Source organism: Bubalus kerabau, chromosome 18 (assembly GCF_029407905.1).
Source record: "Bubalus kerabau isolate K-KA32 ecotype Philippines breed swamp buffalo chromosome 18, PCC_UOA_SB_1v2, whole genome shotgun sequence".
Taxonomy (NCBI): Eukaryota; Metazoa; Chordata; class Mammalia; order Artiodactyla; family Bovidae; genus Bubalus; species Bubalus kerabau.
This window is the reverse complement of record NC_073641.1, coordinates 15,383,543-15,407,714: the sequence shown is the minus strand read 5'-3', so window position 1 is coordinate 15,407,714 and position 24,172 is coordinate 15,383,543. Positions and strand designations below refer to the sequence as shown.

Sequence of the window (24,172 nt, the reverse complement as noted above, 5' to 3'; positions counted from 1 at the left end):
GATGACATTTAGTTTCACTGGCACACAGCCATGGTAATGTGCTTACATATTCTCTGTGGCTACTTTTATGCCACAGCAGCAGAATTGGTTGGTTGAAACAGAACATGTGGCTTGCAAAGTATAAAATATTTACTGTCTGGCCTTTTTATTGAAATAGTTTTCTGATTTCAGTTCATATTTTATTATGACACTTAAAGCACTTAGAAATCTTAGTATTTCTAATAGAATACTGTTTTAAGACCTTTTATTTATTTTCATTATATTAGCTAAAAATAAACTGCAGAAGATCTGATTTTATGTCTGTTATATACAATGTTAAAATCTTTCTATTAATACTTGTTGACAGCAGAGTCTCTTTGTGTGTGCCAAGAGCACTCGATGGTAAATTGCATGGGACAATTGCCAAATATCAGAGAAAAAAATCATGGAGAGTAATAAAAGATTTTGTCTTCAAATTGGGCAGAAATTGCCATTAATTTATCTTGGTGGAAGAGCATCTCAGTCCTTCTGATTTCTTGGAACCTGGTGATCCTTGAAGGAATAAATTTAAGAACTAGGAATACACTTTTTGTTAGAGCATTTTCACTAAACTGTTCTAACAAATGCTAAAACTAGCACTAAAACAAATGCTAAAATTAGCATTTTCACTAGTTTTTCACTAGCAGGGATTGCGTTTTACTCATTTTTGTTTCTCTGGCACTTGATAATAGTACCAGGTACATACTAATCATTAATACAGTTGAATTAAGGACCACATAGAAAATTATACCTTAGACAGTTTGGTGTAGTATTAATAATTTCCATAGTTTTATTGCCATGTCTTGAAAAATTTAAGTCACATACTAGTTTTATTCAGTTACCGTAAAAAGCTTTTATGCCTGTGTCAAGTATTTTCTCTTTGAAGTTCATATAACTTAATATTTATTCATTTAAGGAAACCAAAATTTATTTTTGTTAATATTTTTCTCTTTTTTCCCTAAATTAGGAATCTGAAGAACTTTCTTCTGATGAAGAGATGAAAATGGCAGAGATGCGACCACCATTAATTGAAACCTCTATTAACCAGCCCAAAGTGGTAGCACTTGGTAGTAACAAAAAAGGTTAGATGTTAAAAGATAGCTTGCTAAGAACAGAAATGGACTAAATAAAATGTATAAATTTTTTTTAAATAAATTTCACTAAATGTTACTATGTTATTTAAAATACTTTTCAGAAGCAATTTTTAAAACATGTCTTTGTAAAGGGTCTATTCCTTATCTCTCATTTTTAAAGAAAAATCCTGATGGATCTCTTCCTTCGTTCATGCAAGTTTACTTACATGACATGGATTTTTTAGGCAGATAAGCCTGGATTGTGATTCCATCTCTACCACTTGTTTGCTGTATGATCTTTGAGCTCCTTAATTTTGTCCATGTGTATATATCTAACTGGGCTTCCCAGATGGTGCTAGTGGTTAAGAACACACCTGGCAATGCAGGAGACATAAGAGATGTGGATTTGATCCCTGGGTTGGGAAGATCCTCTAGAGGAGGACACAGCAACCCACTCCAGTATTTTTGTTTGGGGTATCCCATGGACAGAGGAGTCTGGCAGGCTACAAGTCCATTGGGCTGCAAAGAGTCAGACATGACTGAAGTGATTTAGCACGCATACATCTAACTAGACATACAATGAAGCTAATGAAAGATTTTGAGAATTTCAAATATATTGGGTTAGTGTACTCAGATCTAGCAAAGTACCTTATGTATAACAGATGCTTGTTGTTATTTTTTCTGTTAAGGAACTTTTTTTTTAATATACCCTCTCACCTCCACCTAACATAGAATCTCAGACTCTCAGAAATGAAAGACAACTCGGAGAGTAGCTATCCCTTCCTTATATCCTTCCCTCACTCTTCTCCACCAAATGTCTGAAAATGTCTACATTATCTCCACCAAAGATTTATCCAATCTATACCTTTATGTCACTGATGAAACTTACTGGCAAGGTGGCCCTTTAAAGGATAGCTTGGGGTTTCATAATAATGGTACTGATATTTGTTACTAATTGTTACTATGCTAAATAGGTTACATATTATTATCTAATTGTCACAGTTACCCCATGAGAAGGAAGTCAGTTCATTCAGTTCAGTCGCTCAGTCGTGTCCGACTCTTTGCGACCCCATGAATCACAGCACGCCAGGCCTCCCTGTCCATCACCAGCTCCCGGAGTTCACCCAGACTCATGTGCATTGAGTCAGTGATGCCGTCCAGCCATCTCATCCTCTGTCATCCCCTTCTCCTGCCCTCAATCTTTCCCAGCATCAGGGTCTTTTCCAGTGAGTCAGCTGTTCGCATGAGGTGGCCAAAGTATTGGAGTTTCAGCCTCAGCATCAGTCCTTCCAAAGAAATCCCAGGGCTGATCTCCTTTAGGATGGACTGGTTGGATCTCCTTGCAGTCCGAGGGACTCTCAAGAGTCTTCTTCAACACCACACTTCAAAAGCATCAATTCTTTGGCGCTCAGCTTTCTTCACAGTCCAACTCTCATATCTATACATGACCACTGGAAAAACCATAGCTTTGACTAGACGGACCTTTGTTGGCAAAGTAATGTCTCTGCTTTTCAATATGCTATCTAGGTTAGTCATAACTTTCTTTCTAAGGAGTAAGCATCTTTTAATTTCATGGCTGCAGTCACCATCTGCAGTGATTTTGGAGCCCCCCAAAAATAAATCTGACACTGTTTCCACTGTTTCCCCATCTATTTCCCATGAAGTGATGGGACCAGATGCCATGATCTTTGTTTTCTGAATGTTGAGCTTTAAGCCAACTTTTTCACTGTCCTCTTTCACTTTCATCAAGAGGAGAAAGAAGTTGAATATAAATAGGAGAGAACTTAAGTGCCATGTAGTTTAACAGTATAAAAATTCAGATTCTCAGACCCAAACACCTTAAAGCAGAAGTTACAGAGACCCATGTGCTACCATGCCTGTAGGGTTGTAAACATACTAAGTTACTATCTTTTTATCACTGCTTTTAAAAAATGGTACTTTTTATTACTACCTGCCTAAAGTGGAATATGAATATTATCTGTTTGTTTATATAGTTGTTGCAAAACCATCTCACATATTGAGAATTCACTATTCATATATAGTTCTTTGAAATGATATTAGAAAGGGGAAAGCTGACCTTGGGAAAATTTCTGGATTTGTGTGGTGTTTCTTTTTTGCTTAACTATGCTGCTCATTTTTATTATCAGAATAGGTGAAAACAATTCCATACATGTATGAAATCATTTATACCCCAGATAATAGGTTTATTGAGATTATGAACTATAGTATATATTTCTTACTGTTACAACTTTTTAAAACTAAATTCATGGAAAACAATATTCACCAAAACGGCCTAAAATGGCCTTAAAAACATTATGTAATAACATTTGTGTCAGTAGTTTAAATCAGATTCTGGGTAACTATCGTTGTTCATATTTAAAAAAAAAAACTATAGGTATCACTAAAAACTAACCGAAGGTATCGCTATTTTTAAATTCTTGAATCTTTGTATGTATTAGGACTGAATTTTCTGAGGTGAGCCTCTAGTTATCTTCTGTCCATATAATTCCTTATCTTATCTATTGAGCCAAGACAATATAAATGCCATTTGTCATTACAGGAAATTCTATGTCGCTTTATCAGTAGCTTTATTTTTTTTCTTACAGATGATACAAAGGATACAGATTCTTTATCAGATGAAGTTACACACAATAGCAATCAGAATAACAGCAACTGTTCTTCTCCATCTCGGATGTCTGATTCAGTTTCTCTTAATACTGATAGCAGTCAAGATACCTCACTCTGCTCTCCAGTGAAACAAACACATATTGGTATTAATTCCAAAATCAGGTTTGTGACCATCTTAACAAGATAATTTATTTGTACAATACATAGAGATAGCAAGGCAAATAAATATATACTATTTATATTATATTATTAAATATATATTATTAAAACATAAAAGACTTTGCAAATTAATATTATAGAAGTGGTTCAGACAGTATATAATTTCTTCCCCAGTTTATTTACTAATTATAATTGCTTAGCTTTTATACATTTCCCTGGATTGGGAAGATCGGTTGGTGGAGGGCATGGCAACCCACTTCAGTATTCTTGCCTGGAGATTGCCCATGAATGGAGGAGCCTGGCGGGCTACAGTCCATGAGGTTGCAAAGAGTTGGACAAGACTGAGTGACTAAGCACAGCACAACACATATATTTTCATCTTAGTCTTTTAAATGAAAAGACTTAAAATATATTCTAATTCTCTTCATTAAAAGGTTGAACAGTTTTATAATGTTTTTTAATATAGCCTGTTTAGAATAATTCAAGTTAAAGGGTTATGCTTGATAGAAGGATTTGGATTACTGCTGAATCCAAACCTTATTGTATGGATATTATTAACTGAATTTTAGAGTTATATAGTACTTAAATTCTGGGTATATTTAAGTCAAATTTTTCTATATACTGATTTGCATTACTTTAAAAGGAAGATGAATTTTATGTCTCACATTGAGTTTTAACTCTTATGTAGTTATATTTAAGATTAATCACTTATGCCCTTTCTCTGAATTTGAGGCTAAAATCTAGTGTGGTAAAATATTACTTTTATAACCTCTTGGATGTTAAAATAATGGTTAATTTGTTGAAAAGTAAAATTTTATATAGTTGGCAAGTAGTTCAGTATTTTCTAAATCATGTGTTTTGTAATGAAATAAAGGCTAAGAAAGGGATATAGCCATACCTTCTTTGGTTGTATTTCTAATAATATTTTCTGTTATCTAATCAGAAGGTCAATATTAAAAAATATTTGTTGAAATGTAACTTGCATATTTACACAAAAGAATACAAATATGTTTTATTATTATCAAATAGAAATAAAATATCTTCTATAATTTTGGAATGGCATGTTTTATAAATATTTGCTAAACACAATGTAGTCACGTAAGAGAATAATTATATTTAGTTTCTTTTTTGATCTTCATACTTTGTAGATCTTTGAGTGATTGTTTAGTTCTTTGTATAATTTCCTTATATATATTTGGATCTAATAATACTTAATATAATTGATCAATACTGTGAGGTTTTGAATTATTCATAAAAATATTCTGTGCTCTTACTCAGCTATTCAACTTATTGACCTTATCTCCATGTATGTACCTATCTTTCAAGCATTTCATATTTTAGAACATTCATGCTAAGGTGCAGCAGTAGAAGAGAATTATTTCATTATAAAATATGCACATTTTTCTTCATTGTTTGGCTCTATTAAACTGTATTGTGTTACAGTGATTATGGTAGTGGCAATAATTAATCTTATCTGCATTTTGATTAGTATGTTTTACTTGTCTCTATTTAATAGAAATCTCTTATTATTTGACTGTTACAAAAATATTTTAAAATTACATGCTTGATACTAAATGTCTTTTATCTGTGACTCCCATCAGCACTCTTATCTCTGTGTATCTACACAGTAGCTAGTTGTTAATATTCCCCATGACTAAAAACTGGGCTTTATGATGTTTGTGATAAAATTATCTTTCTTTTAGGCAAGAAGATGAAAATTTTAACAGTCTTTTACAAAATGGAGATATTTTAAATCATTCAACAGAGGAAAAAATCAAAGTTCCTGATAAAAAAGATTTTAACTTACCTGAGTATGATTTGAATATTGAAGAGAGGTTAGTTCTTATTGAAAAAGGTGTTGACTCAACAGCCACATCTGATGAATCTCACAAATTAGACCATATCAATATGAATCTAAATAAACTTGTAACTAATGATACATTTCAACCAGAGATAGTGGAAAGATCAAAGACACAAGATACAGCGCTTGGAATGGGCTTTTTAAGCAATAATGCTAAAGGAGAAGCTGAGCACTTGGAAAACGGAAACAAGTTTCCTAATGTTGAATGCATAAATAAGGTAAATGGACATTCTGAGGAAACTCCCCAGTCTCCTAGGAGGACTGAGCCACATGACACTGATCCTTCTGTTGATGTGGGTCATTCCAAAAGCACTGAAGACCTCTCCCCTCAGAAAAGTGGGCCAATTGGACCTGTTGTGAAATCTCATAGCATAACTAATATGGAAACTGGAGGGCTAAAAATCTATGACATTCTGAGTGATAATGGACCTCAGCAGCCAAGTGCCACAGCTAAAGTAACATCTACTATTGATGGAAAAAATATAGTCAGGAGCAAGTCAGCTACGCTTTTATATGATCAACCATTGCAAGTATTTACTGGTTCTTCTTCATCTTCTGATTTAATATCGGGTGCAAAGGCAATTTTCAAGTTTGATTCAAATCATAATCCTGAAGAACCAAACATAAGAGGTCCCACAACAAGCGGCCCACAGTCTATGCCTCAGATGTATGGTCCTCCACAGTATAATATTCAGTACAGTAGCAGTGCTGCAGTCAAGGACACTTTGTGGCACTCCAAACAAAATCCCCAAGTAGATCCGGTCAAGTTTCCCTCACAGCGCTTTCCTAGATCAGAGAGTACAGAAAGTCACAGTTATGCTCAACATTCTGCCAATATGAATTTCTCTAATCATAACAATGTTCGAGCTAATACTGGGTATCATTTACACCAGAGACTTGGTCCAGGAAGACATGGGGACATGTGGGCCATCTCACCAAATGACCGACTCATTCCTGGAGCAACTCGAACTACAATTCAGCGACAGAGCAGTGTGTCCTCAGCAGCCTCTGTAAATCTTGGTGAGCCAGGTTCCACGAGGCGGACCCAAGTTCCTGAAGGAGATTATTTGTCACACAGAGAGTTACATTCGGTGGGACGAACTCCAATGATGTCAGGATCACAGAGACCTCTTTCTGCACGAACCTACAGCGTTGATGGTCCACATGCCTCAAGGCCTCAGAGTGCTCGACCCTCTGTTAGTGAGATACCGGAGAGAACTATGTCAGTTAGTGACTTCAGTTACTCACGGACTAGTCCTTCAAAAAGACCAAATACAAGGGTTGGTTCTGAGCATTCGTTACTAGATCCTCCGGGAAAAAGTAAAGTTCCTCATGATTGGCGAGAACAAGTACTACGACACATTGAGGCCAAAAAATTAGAAAAGGTAATTAAACATGAATTTTTCGTTTGCCTCCTTATGAATTTACTAGTTTTCCTTTAAAATTTTTGGCATACTTTGTTTTTTAAGCAAGATGAAATAAGATACTCTGAATTATTGAATACATACTTATTATATTCTAGAAGTTTTTCCTTGGTAGTGAGATTAGAGGTCCAAGTTGAGACTTACCCAGACTCAAAATAGTTGCGATAGTGATAGGAACTTCTTTCCTGTTGCTCCTTAATGTTTTCTAATGGGCTTACATTCTTTTGTGTATCTTAGATTGCGCCGCACATACTACAAATAATACATGTATATAATGTTTACCTCTGTTCAGTATTTCCTGACTTCCTGCTCATCTATTAATAATTAATTATGTAAATATGTGTATAAAAACAGCAATTCACTATATAGTTAACAGAATAACAAGAAGTGTATTGTAAATGTATATCTTTCCCCTAAGATTTTTTTCCCAGTTCATGTTGTATAACTAACACTGTCACTGACTCAGATGGCTTCTGGCATGGCATTTACTATTGACTCTCCTATATTGCATTTCTGGCCTATTTGAACTCAGGTGTCTGTGGCTGTAATATAGTTAGGAGATTGTCGTTAAGTAACTTAAGCTCATGTAGATGAGCTTTTATAACTTTATATGTAGATATTAGTTTTTTGAAAAGAGAGAAATGTTTAAAAAAAAATTAACCTTAAAACTGATATATTAGGACAGTTCTGTGGCCCAAATATATAAGGCATATTCATTCTGCAAGATTCAGCTTCATATCTCTCAGCGGATTTTACCCAAGAATTATTTCAGCTTTGTTTATTGATATAAGATATTTTAAAAGGAGCTAGTGTATAGAACCTCAATAAATTCTTTAAGTCAAAATGTTTGGAAATCAATGCCTAAAATTAGGATTAATACCTTATATCAATTCACATTGAACCTTTGTTTCTAATAATTAGCTCTTTTAAATTCTGTAGCTTTAAATAGCTGAGCATCTATAGCATTAGGCAGCTTCATTGTCATATATCCATTTTGTTTCAGCTGTAATTCTGTACATTCTGTTGAGGCACTTGAATTTGTGTACTTTATCTGAGGAATTTGGAAGTTTCTTAAGTAAAGGAGTAACATAGCTGTTTTATAAATAAACTTCTGGTGATGGTGTGGAACTGGATTTGAGGAGGAAGAAGCTATAGCTATAGTTATAGTTAAGTTGATTGAGTTATGAGACTGTCTGACAGTCCTGAGAATAAGTAGAATGAGAAATGTATCAGTGGAATTGAGACAAAAAAATAAATTCAAGAGGCAGTTCTGGGATAGACTTTATAAGGGTTTACTCTGATGGGAATATTCCTGTAATCATTCATTGAGGAAAATGGATTAAACTTGAGGTTGGTACCTTGAGTAATCGTTTTTTGGGGAATGCCATTAACTAGATATTGATGAGGAATAGCAGATTTGGAGGACTAGATGAGTTTGGTTATCTTAATGTTGTTGTTAGTTGACATCTCAGATGGCTATTCTCCACTATTTTCCTGTCAGAGATTTGTCTGGACTTTAGTAATTAGGAGGCAAGGATTAGCCATCTCATTGTTCCTTGTACTTTTCTGCTTTTTATGTTTAGAATTTACTGTATGATTGCTTGGAGAATACATGGCAGTAGTTTCCCAGTTTGCCCACTGGTAATTTAGAGATGAGAATTAACTCATTGAAATTAGGAAAAAGCTTTAGAGGACACAGGGCAACATAATTTAGACCCCAGACTTGAAAGCATTGGCTGAAAATGGTGGAGGGTGACGGGAGATCTCTATTTGTTCCTCTGCATCTCCCCCTCTCTTCCTTAAACATAATTCTAATGGCATGGTGGGCATTTGAAAATTTTTCTCAGGGGATTTCACAATGCCTGCTCTACCTCAAGAGGAAAAGGTGCTGCTCTGCCCTGCTGGGAGTTTAATAGTAAAACAGAAAGCAATTAGTTATTGAAGCTCACTTGGCTTTTTTAAGTAGTAACCCCTCCTTCCCAACTTCCCCAAAAACTGTACCTGGAACACAAACATAGAAAATAGATCTTACCTCAGAAACCTCAAGACTGACTGAATTAAACTTATCAACAGATACTGCAAAGGAATAAAAATTTGTAAAATTATTCCTAATGTCAACATTTGCCAGTATTCCTTATTATATTAAAAACTGATAAGAAGCACTCCATATGATTAACACAACATGATAATTTCCATTTTTACTTGCTGTTATACAACTATTAACATGTAGTAAACAATGTCCAGGACATATGTTCAGCAGTTAATTGAACGTTGCACAATGTGTTGATGTGTTTTGATAGGGTGCAGTTTTATGTGGATGTCTCTCTACAGGCCTAAATTCAAAGTCAGACCTATTCCAAACTTTTAGCCTTCTTACTCAGTGAAATATTTACAAAAACCTCATATATGTTCAAAGATGACAGCAAAGACTTTGTTCCAAGATTAACATATTATTAAAAAGAATCAATCAGACCACTCAAGTTAACATGTAAAACTGTGTTATAATGCACGAACGTGTGTTTTTTACATGTTTCTGTGTGTGATTATGTGTATAATTTATTTTTACTTTTTAATCAGATGTTTGGGGAACCTATGACTTGCCTCTGCCAAATCCTTATTCTTTGTGAAATGCTTTGAGAAAGTGCGAGCCTGGCCTATTCAGCTTTTCCCTTGGTCTTTACTTTAGAATTCACAAAATACCTAAATTTGTTCGTTGTAGTTTTATAGATTCTTTTCATTCTGAAATGTCATATTGCTTCTTTGTATAAGAGATCAACTTCATAATCTGGAGAAAGTAAATTCTTCCTTTCTTCCTTTATTACGGCCATAACAAGCATTTGTGTATTTCTTACTAAGAAGCCATGTTCAAAATGAGGTTTCTCTTGGTTTGACCATCAGACCTTCAGTGTTTAGGGACATGACTAAAAGCATCCACATGTGAAAGCACAGTAGTGAACTCTGGGAATAACCAAGCAAGAACAGGGAGAATCAGGCAGTGCTTTTATTGAAGTACATTGTTCAGGCAACTCTGGGATTGGCGATTAGGCATTTATGTAAACTCAGTCATGGAAGGCGTCTATCAGTGAAACTTGAAGGCTTCTTGAAGGTTAAACAGCAGAGCCACTACTGACTTCGAAAAATACAATCACCTTTAATATCTATTTGAATGGGAAAAGAGTTTTGCATGTACATTTTCTAGATTTATTGGAATTTTTTTCCTGATAATTGCAGAGCAGTAGGAGCCTTTTAAATATTATACCCTAAAAGTCTGTGTGTGTGTTAAACTTTTCTTTAAGACATTTTTTAAGTGTGGAAGGTAATTTTTATTAGAAATTACAAGAGCCAAGTATTTTTTTGCAAACACATTTTGTGCTTTATTATGTATTTACTTAAGACAATTAATTTCTACAGAATGAAGCATTCTCTTTATAAAACCATTTTGACTTAGAAATAACTGAGTGTTGGTAAAGTTTGTCTTTACAAAGAAATTAGTTTGTGTTCTGTGTGTAACCATATACATACAAATACATCTGGATGTGACATCAATTCCTATTTTCGGATGAACTTCTAATAAGATAGGTTAGGAGTAAAACATAATAGACTAAGAGCAGCTGTATGTTTGCACTTTCTTTTTTGGTGTTTAAACATGTAAATGGTTGGGTTTACATATAATTTATGTGTGTATACATATATGTTTTCATGGAAATATATGGTAAATAGTTCCAATTTCTTTCAGTGTCTCTGAAAATTCAGTGTTGCATGGTATTCCTGCGTGATCTGGGGGTTACTTATATATATGTCTATGTGTATAACGTGTCTTGTGAATTTTGCATGCTACACTAATCTCTGTTAAATCTATCCCCTCTTTATTCAGAGCATGCTGTCAAGGTCCTTTAATTCCAATTTTACTGCTGTAAGCAACTTTCACTATGGCAGCTCTAGGGATCTGCATGGCAGCCAGGGCAGTCTCGCCTTGAGTGTTGCAGACGGAAGAGGTTCTGGTGGGCACACTTTTCGAGTGAGTACCTGCAGTAGATCAGTAATTCAGTACATAAATGAGAAAGAAGCCCACATTTCATGTTACCCAAGTGTTGTTGACCAGAGTGTTTGAATATCCACTTACATAACAAATCACCTGCCACTGGCATTAGTTTCTGCAAAAATCCCTGGGTCAATAATGTGTTAACAGTTCTAGAAAATAAATCTGTACTGTGGGTTAAATACCTTGATTACCTCCCAGTTCTTCCATGGCTTAGTTGTAAAGCTCTGCAAAGCTGATTTAGGCTTTACCTCTTAAGTTTCTGTGGTCATAACTAAAGGTGTAGTCAGCTCTTATTTATGTAAAAAGGGGTGAGCAATAGGAGTTGAAGAGGTTTTTTAAAAATTCTTTTTCTTTGCAGTGCTCTCTCTTAAAATTAGCTTGCTTTCCCTAACTCAGCGTTTTAATGCTGTGCCATGCATAATACCTAGAGGGGTTGTAGGAAAGAATAATTTTCACTTTAGTGACTGACAGTTGGCAAATAAATACCTGGAACTAAGTTTAATCATAATTTACAGAATATGATTAAATGTGAGGCTGGAGAAATTGCAATAAGTACCAGTGAAAAGGCAAAACCCAAATCCATTAACACCCACCTAATCATTGTGGGAGGAAGGAAGGTTTATTCTTAATGAAAGTTAAGGGTAGCAGATAAGAAGGACAAAAAAGGAGAAAGAACAGAACAACTCTGGCTGTTATAAAACTTGCCTTTCCATAACAACTTGAGGTGGTAGCATGACCTCTGAGTAAATACTTCCTCTGCACTTCTTCATCCTGAAGAGACCTTTCTCCCTTTGTAAAGCTTAACTCTCTCCCACACAGTTTTATTTCCATACTGACCCTGCTTCTGGGTCCTTTGCTTTTTACTTGAGCGTTCCCCTTTCTCACCACCCCCAGTCCCCTACTACTTTTTCATACACTCCTGGCTTTGGTCTGTTGTTTTCTTGGATAGGAGCAGTATCCTGGGTTCACTTTGCTCTGCCTGCACCTCACTCAGCTTGCTGTCCTCTGTCACCTGCTGCCACTTGGTTTCTGTGTTACATGTTAGTGGGAGCAATCATTTTGTAACTTAGCAGCTTGGAACAGGGAGAGAGGAGATGATGGCTAGTAAGCCCTGCATTTCTGGTGCTCTTTGCAGCTGAAGCCATGGGGTTATTAACTAAGGGATAATCTTTATAGTCATCTAGAGCAATTGTTTTTTACAAATTCTTGATCAGTAATATCTTTTGCTTGTTATTAAATTCAGAGTCTTTGAGTCTGTTGCACTTTAACTTTTTCATCCATAATGTACTTGTTCATTTAAAGATACAGTTGTACATTCACACTTGAGTTTAAACTTCAAGCTGTGAGTTAAGTTGATGATTACACATTTCTGAAAACACATCTCAAAAATAGAAAAGGCAAATAAAGTATTCACTGTATAAATACGCAAAATCAGATCAAACTACATCTAAAAATACTAAGCCAGGACTTCCCTGGTGGTCCTGTGGTTAAGACTCCAGGGAACTAAGATCCACATGCTGTACAGCACAGCCAAAAGAAAAACAAAACAACAAAAAACAACAAAAACCCACTAAGCCATAATTTGAACTAGTAACAGACTGCACATGATAGCTTTGTCACAGATACGGTTCCTAAGACTAAATTACAAACACTTAGATTTGTATGTATCCTGTGGCATATAATAATGAAGTAGATTTCACATTCTTTTTCAAAATGCTGATATATTGAGTTGGCCGGAAAGTTTGTTTGGGTTTTTACATAACGCCTTTTGTAGAAGTTTGCATATCTGTGTTGCCAGCCATAACACTTTTTTGAAGGTAACAATACTGCTATTTATCAGAATCTGTTTAGTTTTCTAAAATATAGCTTGGTGTGTTTAGAATTAAATTAAAGTGAAAAATAGGCACATAAGACTGTATATTTATTGATATTGCTCATCATTAAAAAGTAAATCCTGGATGATACTATGCTGTTAAAAGAACAGCAGTTAATTTTTTTCTTTTTAACTAAAACTCTTTGCTGTACTCAACAGGAGTACATATATTTTAGCTGCTCTTAAAATTTGGGCCTCTGAATTTGGATTAATAACTAAACTTACTGCTGCAAATGTTAAAAGCTAGGTATTACTGTAAATAAAATCATAAAAGCATCATGAATATCTTAACTATATATTCAGATGTACTTTTTACACATTATAAGAATAAACATTTTGCCACGTAACTTTGAAAGACTGTTAAAAGTACTAATTTTTTTCCAGTTTTAGAGATATAACTGACATATAACCTTGTTTTAGTTCAAGGTATACATGATGATGGTTTGATGCATGTATGTATTGTACAGTGATTACCACAATAAATCTAGTGAACAGCCCTTCTAAAGGTGCAGTTATGATGGTAATGTCCGATTTAGTTCTTCATTTTTCCATTGTCTAGCAGTATCTCCTCTTAAGTGTCATCACTGTTTTGGTTTCACATCTTAAAGATCATTATTTGTTTATTTTTTATTTCCCCCTCATTTGAAGCATCCCCAGACATCTTGTCCAGGAGATCCTTGTCAAGATGATATATTCATTTCAGGACAGCAGAACTACCCATCAGCTACACTTAGTCACAAAGATGTTCTTCCAGACAGCCTGATGAAAGTAGGTGCTCAGGGAATGAAGTAGTATCTGTGAGCTTACTGTGTTTTACAGCTTTTGAACTAGAAATATGTTTTAACACTGAAAATGCTTTTGTGAGGACCTTTCCCTCTTGATTAGTAAGTTTTTTTTTTAATAATTGACAAATAAGATATAAAATTGCATTCTGCTGCTTCTTAGTTTATTCCATGATTTTGTCCACACTGAAGAATCATTTTGTTAATTTTGGATTTCTGTAGTATCATCTTGTCTTCTGAATCAAAGGCTTTTGGGCATTCCTGATAGTAAACTATTTGGAGAGTTAAAAATGAACTTGTCTTAAGTTCGTCATTGGATGATGAAGGCATTTTAACAGATAATACTTCTAATGTAACTGGAAATCACCTTGAAAGACTTTTATATATGATAGAATAGATGATGGTTGTAGTCTTATTACTTTTAAACTAAAGCATCACTCATTTAGACAGTACTTTTTTGTCTCCAGTGCTGGATACGTAATTCTTTTCTTTAGTATTTTCCTCAGTTGTTCTTTTGTCTTAACTAAGCCTGTATCCCTAGTATAACCAGATATAATTGTGAAGCACAGTTATATAAACTTTTGCATTGTCCTTGAGAGTAGGAACCCAGCCATTTAAGTTTGCACATATTTATTTATTTTACCCTTTTTTGGTTGCTTTTCTTTTAATTGAGCTCTCCTATCCAGTTGCTTTTTAATATCCATTTTGTAGTTTTGGTTACCGAGTTTGTTTGGAGAATTATGTGTTTTATTCTCCTGAGTAATCTGCTAATCACAGTTTAGTATGTTCTATGGCTGTGTTTAACACTGATGTAGAATGTCAAGTATGCCTAAGTTCTATGTGTCAGCGAGTCTTAAGAATGGGTCAGAAGTAGTTATTGTCTAGAGTATTCTCCCTAGGAGAAAGGTATTGAATCTGCCCATAGGAGTAAATTGTATTAGCATGGAGAAAAGCAAGTGCTATCTACAGAGTGTGCATAAAAAAATAGCTGCAATCTCATGGACAGAGGAGCCTGGAGGGCTATAGTACGTGAGGTTGCAAAGAGGCAAATACAACTGAACACACACACACACACAGTGTTTAAGTGCTCCTGGACAGATTAATTGCTTCAGGTCTAGTGACCAAGTGGTAAACAAGCACAGTTTAAAAAACAGAGAATACAGCACGTCTTTCTCCTCTCTAACCAATATAAGATTTGTGATAGAGGGTTATCTTTGTGCCCTGTCATAAAATACCCAGACTTCATATTTTACCAAGTTCTCAAGTATAATACAGTGAAAAAGAGAACTTTCTGTCTAAGTAAAAATATTCTTCACCAAAACCAAACTTTGTATTCCTCAGCAAGATGCACATAAGAAGATAAATAGTTCTGAAATTGTTGTCATAATCTTTTCCCAAACTTTTCTACTTTGGGCAATTTTAGGGAAGCTGGACTCAGATAATTTCCCTCACAGTTTTTCTGTAATTTCCTTGTGGGTTAATAGTTAACAGTGAAGTTTTAAATGATTGAATAGCTTAAATGTATTTATTTTCTCTTCTACACAAAAATCTCTTTATATGCATATATTTATAATGTAAATATAACCTTTTTTTTTTTTCAGATAGATTCCTCACACTAACAGAATAAGCTATTTTCACATTTCCACAAAGATTATTTTTAAGTCTAAAAGACAAGAGTCTTTAAAACAAAGATAATTCTTTAACAGCAGCAGAATAATCTGGACTTTTTTGTTTAGCCTGTGAAAAGTAAAATGTCAAGGTTTAACTTCTGTGGCTCACGTTCTATGGAATTAGTATTTAGAGAGTTTAAAATTTCATAACTTGAGACACACACACACATACAAAAGGAATAAATCAGTTTTTCGATTGCATTGCTGGATTGGCTTTTTAATTCTGTAAAGGAAAGAATAGAAGTAGAAGAATATACTCAGATTATGAAAAAATTCTACCACAAAAAAACAGCAAATGCATCTTTTGAGTATATGTGAGAGACTAAGTATAGGAAAAGATTCCCTTTTAATGGGCTTACTTAAATTCTAAAATTTTGGCATACTGTTTATCATTTTAACACTGGGTTACGGTTACAGAAAAGCAAACAATTTTAAATGTAGATGTGATTAATTTGAATCTTTAAAAGAGTGAATCTATCAGCAAGCATGAGGCAGACTTAGAATTAAGACATTAACAGGGTTTTTCTTTTCCTTTTAAAAGTGTAAAATCAGAAAAAAAAATGGCATACATGGCATGATAATGTGATTTAGAATGTTAAACTCAAGTGCTTTTGTAATGCTTCAAGAAGAAAATCCAAATATTTGTTATAAGACATTATTATTGGTCATTTTAAGACACTTCATGTTTTTCTTAGATGCCTTTGAGTAATGGACAGATGGGCCAGCCTCTCAGGCCTCAGGCAAATTATAGTCAAATACATCACCCCCTTCCTCAGGCATCTGTGGCAAGGCATCCCTCTAGAGAACAACTAATTGATTACTTGATGCTGAAAGTGGCCCACCAGCCTCCCTACACACAGCCCCATTGTTCTCCTAGACAAGGCCATGAACTGGCAAGGCAAGAGGTAAGAATGATCAAGACTGTTTGGATTATGAGACTAAGCTTTTAATGTATTTTATAGGTTATTTAATTATAGCAATAAAGCCATATAGAATTTTAACATAGTTTTTACTATTTTGTTTAATAGTTTGGTTTCATGTTAAGTTTATAAGGTATTAAACTTTGTGGTTTAACTTGACTGTATGATTCCCCCGCCCATTCTGATAAATTGACATGGGATATAGCGTTGACGGCATGATTTATTTTCCCTAAGGTGGTTGTTTTTCCAAACTGGTTGATGATGTTCCAATAATCAAATGTTCTTCAGCAATATAAATAGTAGACCTTTAAACTTTAAAGGTGTATTATATCTACTAATTGTTATTTGATACTTGGTTTCTGAAACTGGACTATAGTCTCCAAAGAGCTTTGAGAATTAAATCTTAGAAACTGCTTTCAAAGTCAACAGTCATATATTCATGTATTTTGATAGTTTATTAATAAAATAATATCATTAGAAACTTAGAGAAATGTATCATTCATTTTGTTTTAGTTTCTGGAGAAAGAGAGTGTTTTACAACAAAATTTAGCTCTTGCCTCTTTTTCTATAGCTTGGTTGTAAAAAATAATACTAATTGATCATCAGTCCTAGCTCCTTTGAAGGGTATAAACAGATTCAGGAAAGAAGTTAGCCTCCTAACAACCACCCAGGGATCTTTTATATGTCTTATGAAACATAGTCAGAAATACTGTGTAATTTAGATGTTTGCAAATGGAAATTGATAATAAAGTACATGTTTTGTGTGTATGCTCTATGTCATTAGAGTCTGTGATGTCCAAAATATATAAAGTCAACATTAATTGGTTGCATAATCCTCATAAGATAGCAAATAGATTGATTTAGGAGCTATGCTTTATAATCTTAGCTGTGCCTTTAACTCACTAACTCATTAACATATTATTTCACATTGTAGTTTCATTTCATCTGCCCAAATATTTATTTTTGGTGAATTCCTACATATTTATGTTTTCTTGAACTTAATTTACCATATGAATATCATTGTAACTTTTCCTGATACAGCAATAAGTTTATTTTTGTATTAACTCAGATTCGAGTAAGAGTTGAAAAGGATCCAGAACTTGGATTTAGCATATCAGGAGGGGTTGGGGGAAGAGGAAACCCATTCAGACCTGATGACGATGTGAGTTTTGTTTATATATCCTTGAAATGCCCATTAATTTTTATTTACTAAATTAATGCCTTTTATGCATAAGTAAAAATCTAACAAATATTTATTTAAATCTAGATAGACGTCACCGTATGATTTCCCTGTTCAGCTTTTAGTTTTGAAGTGTAATCAGTACAAAGTAATTGTTTGAGGAATACAAATTTAACTCCAAAATATTAATCTTCTTTATATTGTGAAGTGACATTTTAATTGTTAATACTTTTCTACACATCTGTATATGTACTTTTTTATCACTTTAACAAAAAATCACTGTACTACTGTAAGAATCACCAGAAGCACAAATAACATAGCATTATCACAGTGTTGGAGAAGACAGGGAGAAAACTTGTACCACAATTCAAATATTTGCATACTATAAAAAAGATTGCTCCTTGGTACTCTTCTTTTTATGCATACTTCTTTCCAATAAATAATCTTTTTTGTTGTTATTAAAGGGTATATTTGTAACAAGGGTACAGCCTGAAGGACCAGCATCAAAATTACTGCAGCCAGGTGATAAAATTATTCAGGTAATTTAAGATACATCTTTCATTATCTTCTTTTCTTTTTTTTCTTTATAATAGCTGAACTCATCAAATGCCAGATTAGAAAGTAAGCATTTTATGAAGTCATCTTTAGATATTTGTGATTGAACAGAGGCATTTTTCATAGGCTGCTCTCTAGTGCTTTCATAGCTTAAAATACTTCTGCCTTATACCTTGAAAAATCATACTAATCATTTTAAATACACCTTAGCAGCTTTGAAATATTTCCTAGCCTTTTGATTAAGTTTATGAATGTTGTTGTTCAGTCGTGTCTGACTCTTTGGGAGCCCATGGACTGCAGCACACCAGGCTTCCCTGTCCTTCACCATCTCCTGGAGCTTGCTCACACTCATGTCCATTGAGTCGGTGATGCCATCCAACCATTAATGGCAAGAACAAGTTGCGCAAGTTATGAATGTTAGCTTGTTCTAAAATAAGATGAGAAAGAATCCCTTTTGTGGGTTATGAGAATTAAAAGATTTAATTTAAGAAGCACTGAGAGGCATTTAGAACTGTGCATCTGGTGTACAGTAAGACCTCATTAAATGTTTAACCTATCACAAGAAGTATAGTGTTCTTGCTCTGATGGCTCCTAGGCAAGTGGGAAGACGGGACCTCAACCTCTTCTCAGTTCAGTCAGTTCAGTCAGTCATGTCTGACTCTTTGCGACCCCATGGACTACAGCACGCCAGGCCTCCCTGTCAATCACTAACTCCTGGAGTTTACTCAGACTCATGTCCATTGATCAGCGATGCCATCCAAACATCTCATCCTCTGTCGTCCCCTTCTCCTCCTGCCTTCAACCTTTCCCAGCACCAGGGTCTTTTCAAATGTGTCAGTTCTTCAAATCAGGTGGCCAGAGTATTGGGTTTCAGCTTCAGCATCAGTCCTTCCAAAGAATATTTAGGACTGATTTCCTTTAGGATTGACTGGTTGGATCTCTTTCCAGTCCAAGGGTCTCTCAAGAGTCTTCTCCAACACCACAGTTCAAAAGCATCAATTCTTTGGCGTTCAGCTTTCTTTATAGTCCAACTCTCACATCCATACATGACCACTGGAAAACCAGTAGCTTTGATTAGACAGACCTTTGGTGGCAAAGTAATGTCTCTGTTTTTTAATACTGTCTAGGTTGGTCATAACTTTTCTTCCAAGGAGTAAGTGTCTGAATTTCAAGCAGCAGTCACCATCTGCAGTATTTTGGAGCCCAAGAAAATAAAGTCTGTCACTGGTTCCACTGTTTCCCCATCTATTTGCCATGAAGTGATGGAACCAGATGCCATAATCTTCTGTTCAGTTCAGTCCCTCAGTTGTGTGTGACTCTGCAACCCCATGGACTGCAGCACATCAAGCCTCCCTGTCCATTACGAACTCCCAGAATTGACTCAAACTCACGTCCATTGAGTCAGAGATGCCATCCAACCATCTCATTCACTGTTGTCCCCTTATCCTCCTGCCTTCAACATTTCCCAACATCAGGGTCTTTTCAAATGAGTCTTTTCTTCACATCAGGTGGCCAAAGTATTGGAGTTTCAGCTTCAACATCAGTCCTTCCAATGAACACTCAGGACTGATCTCCTTTAGGATGGACTGGTTGGATCTCCTTGCAGTCCAAGGGACTCTCAAGAGTCTTCTCCAACACCACAGTTCAAAAGTAACAATTCTTTGGTGTTCAGCTTTCTTTATAGTCCAACTCTCACATCCGTACATAACTACCGGAAAAACCAATGCCTTGACTAGACGGACCTTTGTTGGCAAAGTAGTGTCTCTGCTTTTTAATGTGCTGTCTAGGTTGGTCATAACATTCCTTCCAAGGAGTAAGCGTCTTTTAATTTCATGTCTACAGTTACCAACTGCAGTGATGGCTGCATCCCTACCATCTGGAGCCCCAAAAAATAAAATCTGCCACTGTTTCCACTGTATCCCCATCTATTTGCCGTGAAGTGATGGTACCAGATGCCATGATCTTAGTTTTCTAAATGTTGAGTTTTAAGCCAACTTTTACACTCTCCTCTTTCATTTTCATCAAGAGGCACTTTAGTTCTTCGCTTTCTGCCATAAGGGTGGTATCATCTGCATGTCGGAGGTTATAGATATTTCTCCCTGCAATCTTGATTCCAGCTTGTGCTTCATCCAGCCCAGCTTTCTCATGATGTACTCTGCATATAAGTTAAATGAGCAGGGCGACAGTATACAGCCTTGACATACTCCTTATCCTATTTGGAACCAGCCTGTTGTTCCATGTCCAGTTCTGTTGCTTCCTGACCTGCATACAGATTTCTCAAGAGGCAGGTCAGGTGGTCTGGTATTCCCATCTCTTTCAGAATTTTCCACAGTTTATTGTGATCCCCACAGTCAAAGGCTTTGGCATAGTCAAGAAAGCAGAAATAGATGTTTTTCTGGAACTCTCTTGGTTTTTCCATGATCCAGCGGATGTTGACAATTTGATCTCTGGTTCCTCTGCCTTTTCTAAATCCAGCTTGAACATCTGGAAATTCACAGTTCATATATTTCTGAAGCCTGGCTTTGAGAATTTTGAGCATTATTTACTAGCATGTGAGATGAATGCAATTGTGCAGTAGTTTGAGCATTCTTTGGCATTGCCTTTCTTTGGGATTGGAATGAAAACTGACCTTTTCCAGTCCTGTGGCCACTGCTGAGTTTTCCAAATTTGCTGGCATATTGAGTGCAGCACTTTCACAGCATCATCTTTTAGGATTTGAAATAGTTCATCTGGAATTCCATCACCTCCACTAGTTTTGTTCGTAGTGATGCTTCCTAAAGCCCACTGCATTCCAGAATGTCAGGCTATAGGTTGGTGATCACACCATCGTGATTATCTGGGTCGTAAAGATCTTTTTTGTATAGTTCCTTCTGTGTATTCTTGCCACCTCTTCTTAATAGCTTCTGCTTCTGTTAGATCCATGCCACTTCTTTCCTTTATTGTGCCTCTTCTACCACCCTTGTAACTTGGCAACCTCAGTTTCACCGTAGTGTATACACTCAACGCTATGTCTGACACTGTGTCTTAGACAAGTGCTTTCTAATATCAGGATTGCTACATAAGAATCATCTGAAAAAGTGGACAAGATCCAGGTTCCTTGGTCCTGCCTTTTGAGCTTTTATTTCCATAGAGATGGGGTGGAGCCCAGGAGTGTAGATGTTGTTCTAAATTGCCAAAATGATTCTTATTTTCTGCCAGATTTGTGGACTATCTGGCAGGAATTTAAATGTGCAAACACAAATTATTATGAAAAAAATTTTTAAGTCTTTTTCTTCTCTCTTCTAGGCTAACGGCTACAGTTTTATCAATATTGAACATGGACAAGCAGTGTCCTTGCTAAAAACTTTCCAGAACACAGTAGAACTAATCATCTTAAGAGAGGTTTCGTCATAAGAGCCGTGGACTAAAAAAACGGAGAGATAGCAAGATTTATTGGAAGATACTTGCAGGGGAAATTAATATTTTGACTATTTTTATATATAAAGAAGAACTCAAAAAAAATTATGTTCAAATTTGTACATTAATGAAATAATGGAACTTGTGATTAGAGGGAAAGAACCACTGTACAGTATATGGGGGAGACTATTGAATTCATACCATATAAAACTTCTCGTTAGGTTTTTAAACATAGCAATCAAGGCTACAAAAACAGATGTATGTTGTTTTTGTATAGAGTGTAGGTTTATTTTTGGATTTCATACTCATGATTGAACTCTGTGCAAGGCTCTAGTTAGCCTTGATTGTAGCCCAGAGACAGATGGCAGAGCTGTCTATCTCATAGCTTTTATGTCCTTATTTTTATTCAACTTATATTAATGTTTTTCTGCTGAAACTTTTCTTTTAATGTGGGCAAGAGATTCGAAGTGTTGGCTTTTGCAATGTGCATATTGAACTGAAGAGTGAGTAGGTGAAGGTGGCGCAGGTGGGTTCCCTTTCCAAGGCCAGATTAAAAACAGTTATTTTCTTTAAAAATCTGGAAGCAAAGAATGAAAAAACAGTTGTTAATGTGTTCTTATTAATAGAATAATGCAATAAAATGTGATGTCTTTTTAAAGAAAAAAGACAATAAATTGTGTTTTATGAGCTCTATAGGATTTGTTCTTGTCATAGCCTTTGACTATACAGTTGCTACTAGTGAATCAATTTTCAATTTTGTAGTCAAAGGAAATTTTTAACTCTACTGTAGATGCATGTCCATGCATTCTCTTTCTTTCTTTATTTTTGGTCCATACATTTTCTGTGTTGCAGAAATCTCTTGATTTTTTTTTTTTTTTTTTTTTTTTTTTGGGCAAATGGTAGTACTTGCAATCTGTTTTATAATTAGTACTCCATTTTAAAGTTAATTTATAATTTTTACTTTAAGCAACAAATGAAACTAAAATGGCCAGTTTTGAGATTGTGTTGCTGTAACAGAAAATGTGAGAAGATTTTGGAAGGCCTCTTGATGTTGTTTGGCCTCACATTGCCTTGGTAAAGTAGAAGGAAAGAGTGTGCATGGAGCTAGGAAACCAAAGTGAGTCTGTGAAACTGGCATAGTGATAGAGAACTGCTGTGGAGAATTGAGAGCAAAGGGGTGGGCCCCTGAGGCCTACCAGTGTGTAATGGTGTTCAAAAAAAGGGCTGTTCCTACAGGTAACATTAAATGTGAACTCAACACTTCAGAGTCTTTAAAGGGTTTCTAAGTGTATGTGTAATAGTGTTTTACCACCAACTGCCTTTGTTCCTCGTTAAGTGTAACAAATATTTGATAGAGTTTATGAATTTTGTTCAGACCATTACTTTTATTTCTTTTTGTTCTGTCTATGTAATCAAATAAAATTTGAATAACATGCAATGCTGAGAATTAACGCATAGTTATTTGGACCAGAAAAAAGTGCCATAGAAGACCAAGAACTGTTTTTAGTCGAGGCTAGTCTGGAGCCTTTCTTTAGAGCAATATTCAGTTATTACAATTCATTTTTAATTACTAAGAATATAATTTTGGAATTTTTAATCTGTTATGCTTTGTTCTTCAACCTTGTTTGAAGGTAAAGTCTTTTATAGGACTAGCAAAAATAGTAATCTACATTATTTTTGCAAAAGTGAGTTGAATTCGTTTCTTGCTAGTCATCGTAAATAGGCAGTACTTTTTAAAAGATGTGAACTCCAATACTGCACTTCTTTCAAGATGTTATCAATTGATTATTGTACTGTATAGTTTTAATAATATTGATTGAAACCCTTTAACAGCTCTTTGTAAATTTTAACTCATTTTAGTTGATTTTCAGTACTATTTGCATAGGAATTGATTTTTATGAATATAGTAGAAAAATGTGCTGTATTTTGATAAAATTCATTTATTGTATGTGTGTTGTAATCTCTAAAAAAATGACAAACAGCTTCTTTAAGACAAGCCTCGGTGTCCCCTTTATTCATAGTTTATTTTAAAATACTAATTTTGGCATTCTAAAATTATTCCCCATCTTGTATTGGTTTCAGTCGATTTTTCACAGTCATATTCTGTTTCCTGGTAACTCAGCTGGTAAAGAATCTGCCTGCAATGCAAGAGACCCCAGTTCAATTCCTGGGTTGGGAAGATCCACTGGAGAAGGGATAGGCTACCGACTCTAGTATTCTTGGACTTTCCTGGTGGCTCAGCTGGTAAAGAATCTGCCAGCAATTTGGTAGACCTGGGTTCGATCCTTGGATTGGAAAGATCCCCTGGAGAAGAGACTGGCTACCCACTCCAGTATTCTGGCCTGGAGAATTCCATGGACTGTATCGTCCATGGGCTGCAAAGAGTTGGACCCAGCTGAGCAACTTGCACTTTTCATAAAAATAAGTATAATTATGACATTTTTTTACTTCTTTACCTTGAATCAGATACACAGGCTATAATTTTGGAAACGGAAATAGACCACAAAGAACAATTGATTTATCAGTGATCAAACTTAAGTTAGTTCTCTGTATATTATACTGAAATATTACAAGTGCAACAAGTATTATAT

General features: G+C 35.1%; 1 protein-coding gene across 13 annotated transcripts in view; it reads left to right on the top strand.

Annotated features, from left to right (window-relative positions):
• The window catches only part of ERBIN (erbb2 interacting protein), a 129,968-nt gene extending 106,391 nt beyond the window's left edge, over positions 1–23,577 (top strand). For 5 of the 13 annotated variants that reach the window (XM_055554804.1, XM_055554806.1, XM_055554805.1 and 2 more), the window contains 9 exons: positions 986–1,100; positions 3,698–3,881; positions 5,582–7,124; positions 11,038–11,181; positions 13,727–13,846; positions 16,226–16,435; positions 17,520–17,612; positions 18,095–18,169; positions 21,471–23,577. In XM_055554804.1, coding sequence (XP_055410779.1) covers positions 986–1,100; positions 3,698–3,881; positions 5,582–7,124; positions 11,038–11,181; positions 13,727–13,846; positions 16,226–16,435; positions 17,520–17,612; positions 18,095–18,169; positions 21,471–21,578 — 2,592 coding nt within the window. In that variant the 3' untranslated portion in view covers positions 21,579–23,577. The remainder of the gene's footprint in view (positions 1–985; positions 1,101–3,697; positions 3,882–5,581; positions 7,125–11,037; positions 11,182–13,726; positions 13,847–16,225; positions 16,436–17,519; positions 17,613–18,094; positions 18,170–21,470) is intronic. The other 8 variants (XM_055554810.1, XM_055554809.1, XM_055554813.1 and 5 more) reach the window with 7 other exon arrangements.
• The last annotated feature ends 595 nt before the right edge of the window (positions 23,578–24,172 follow it).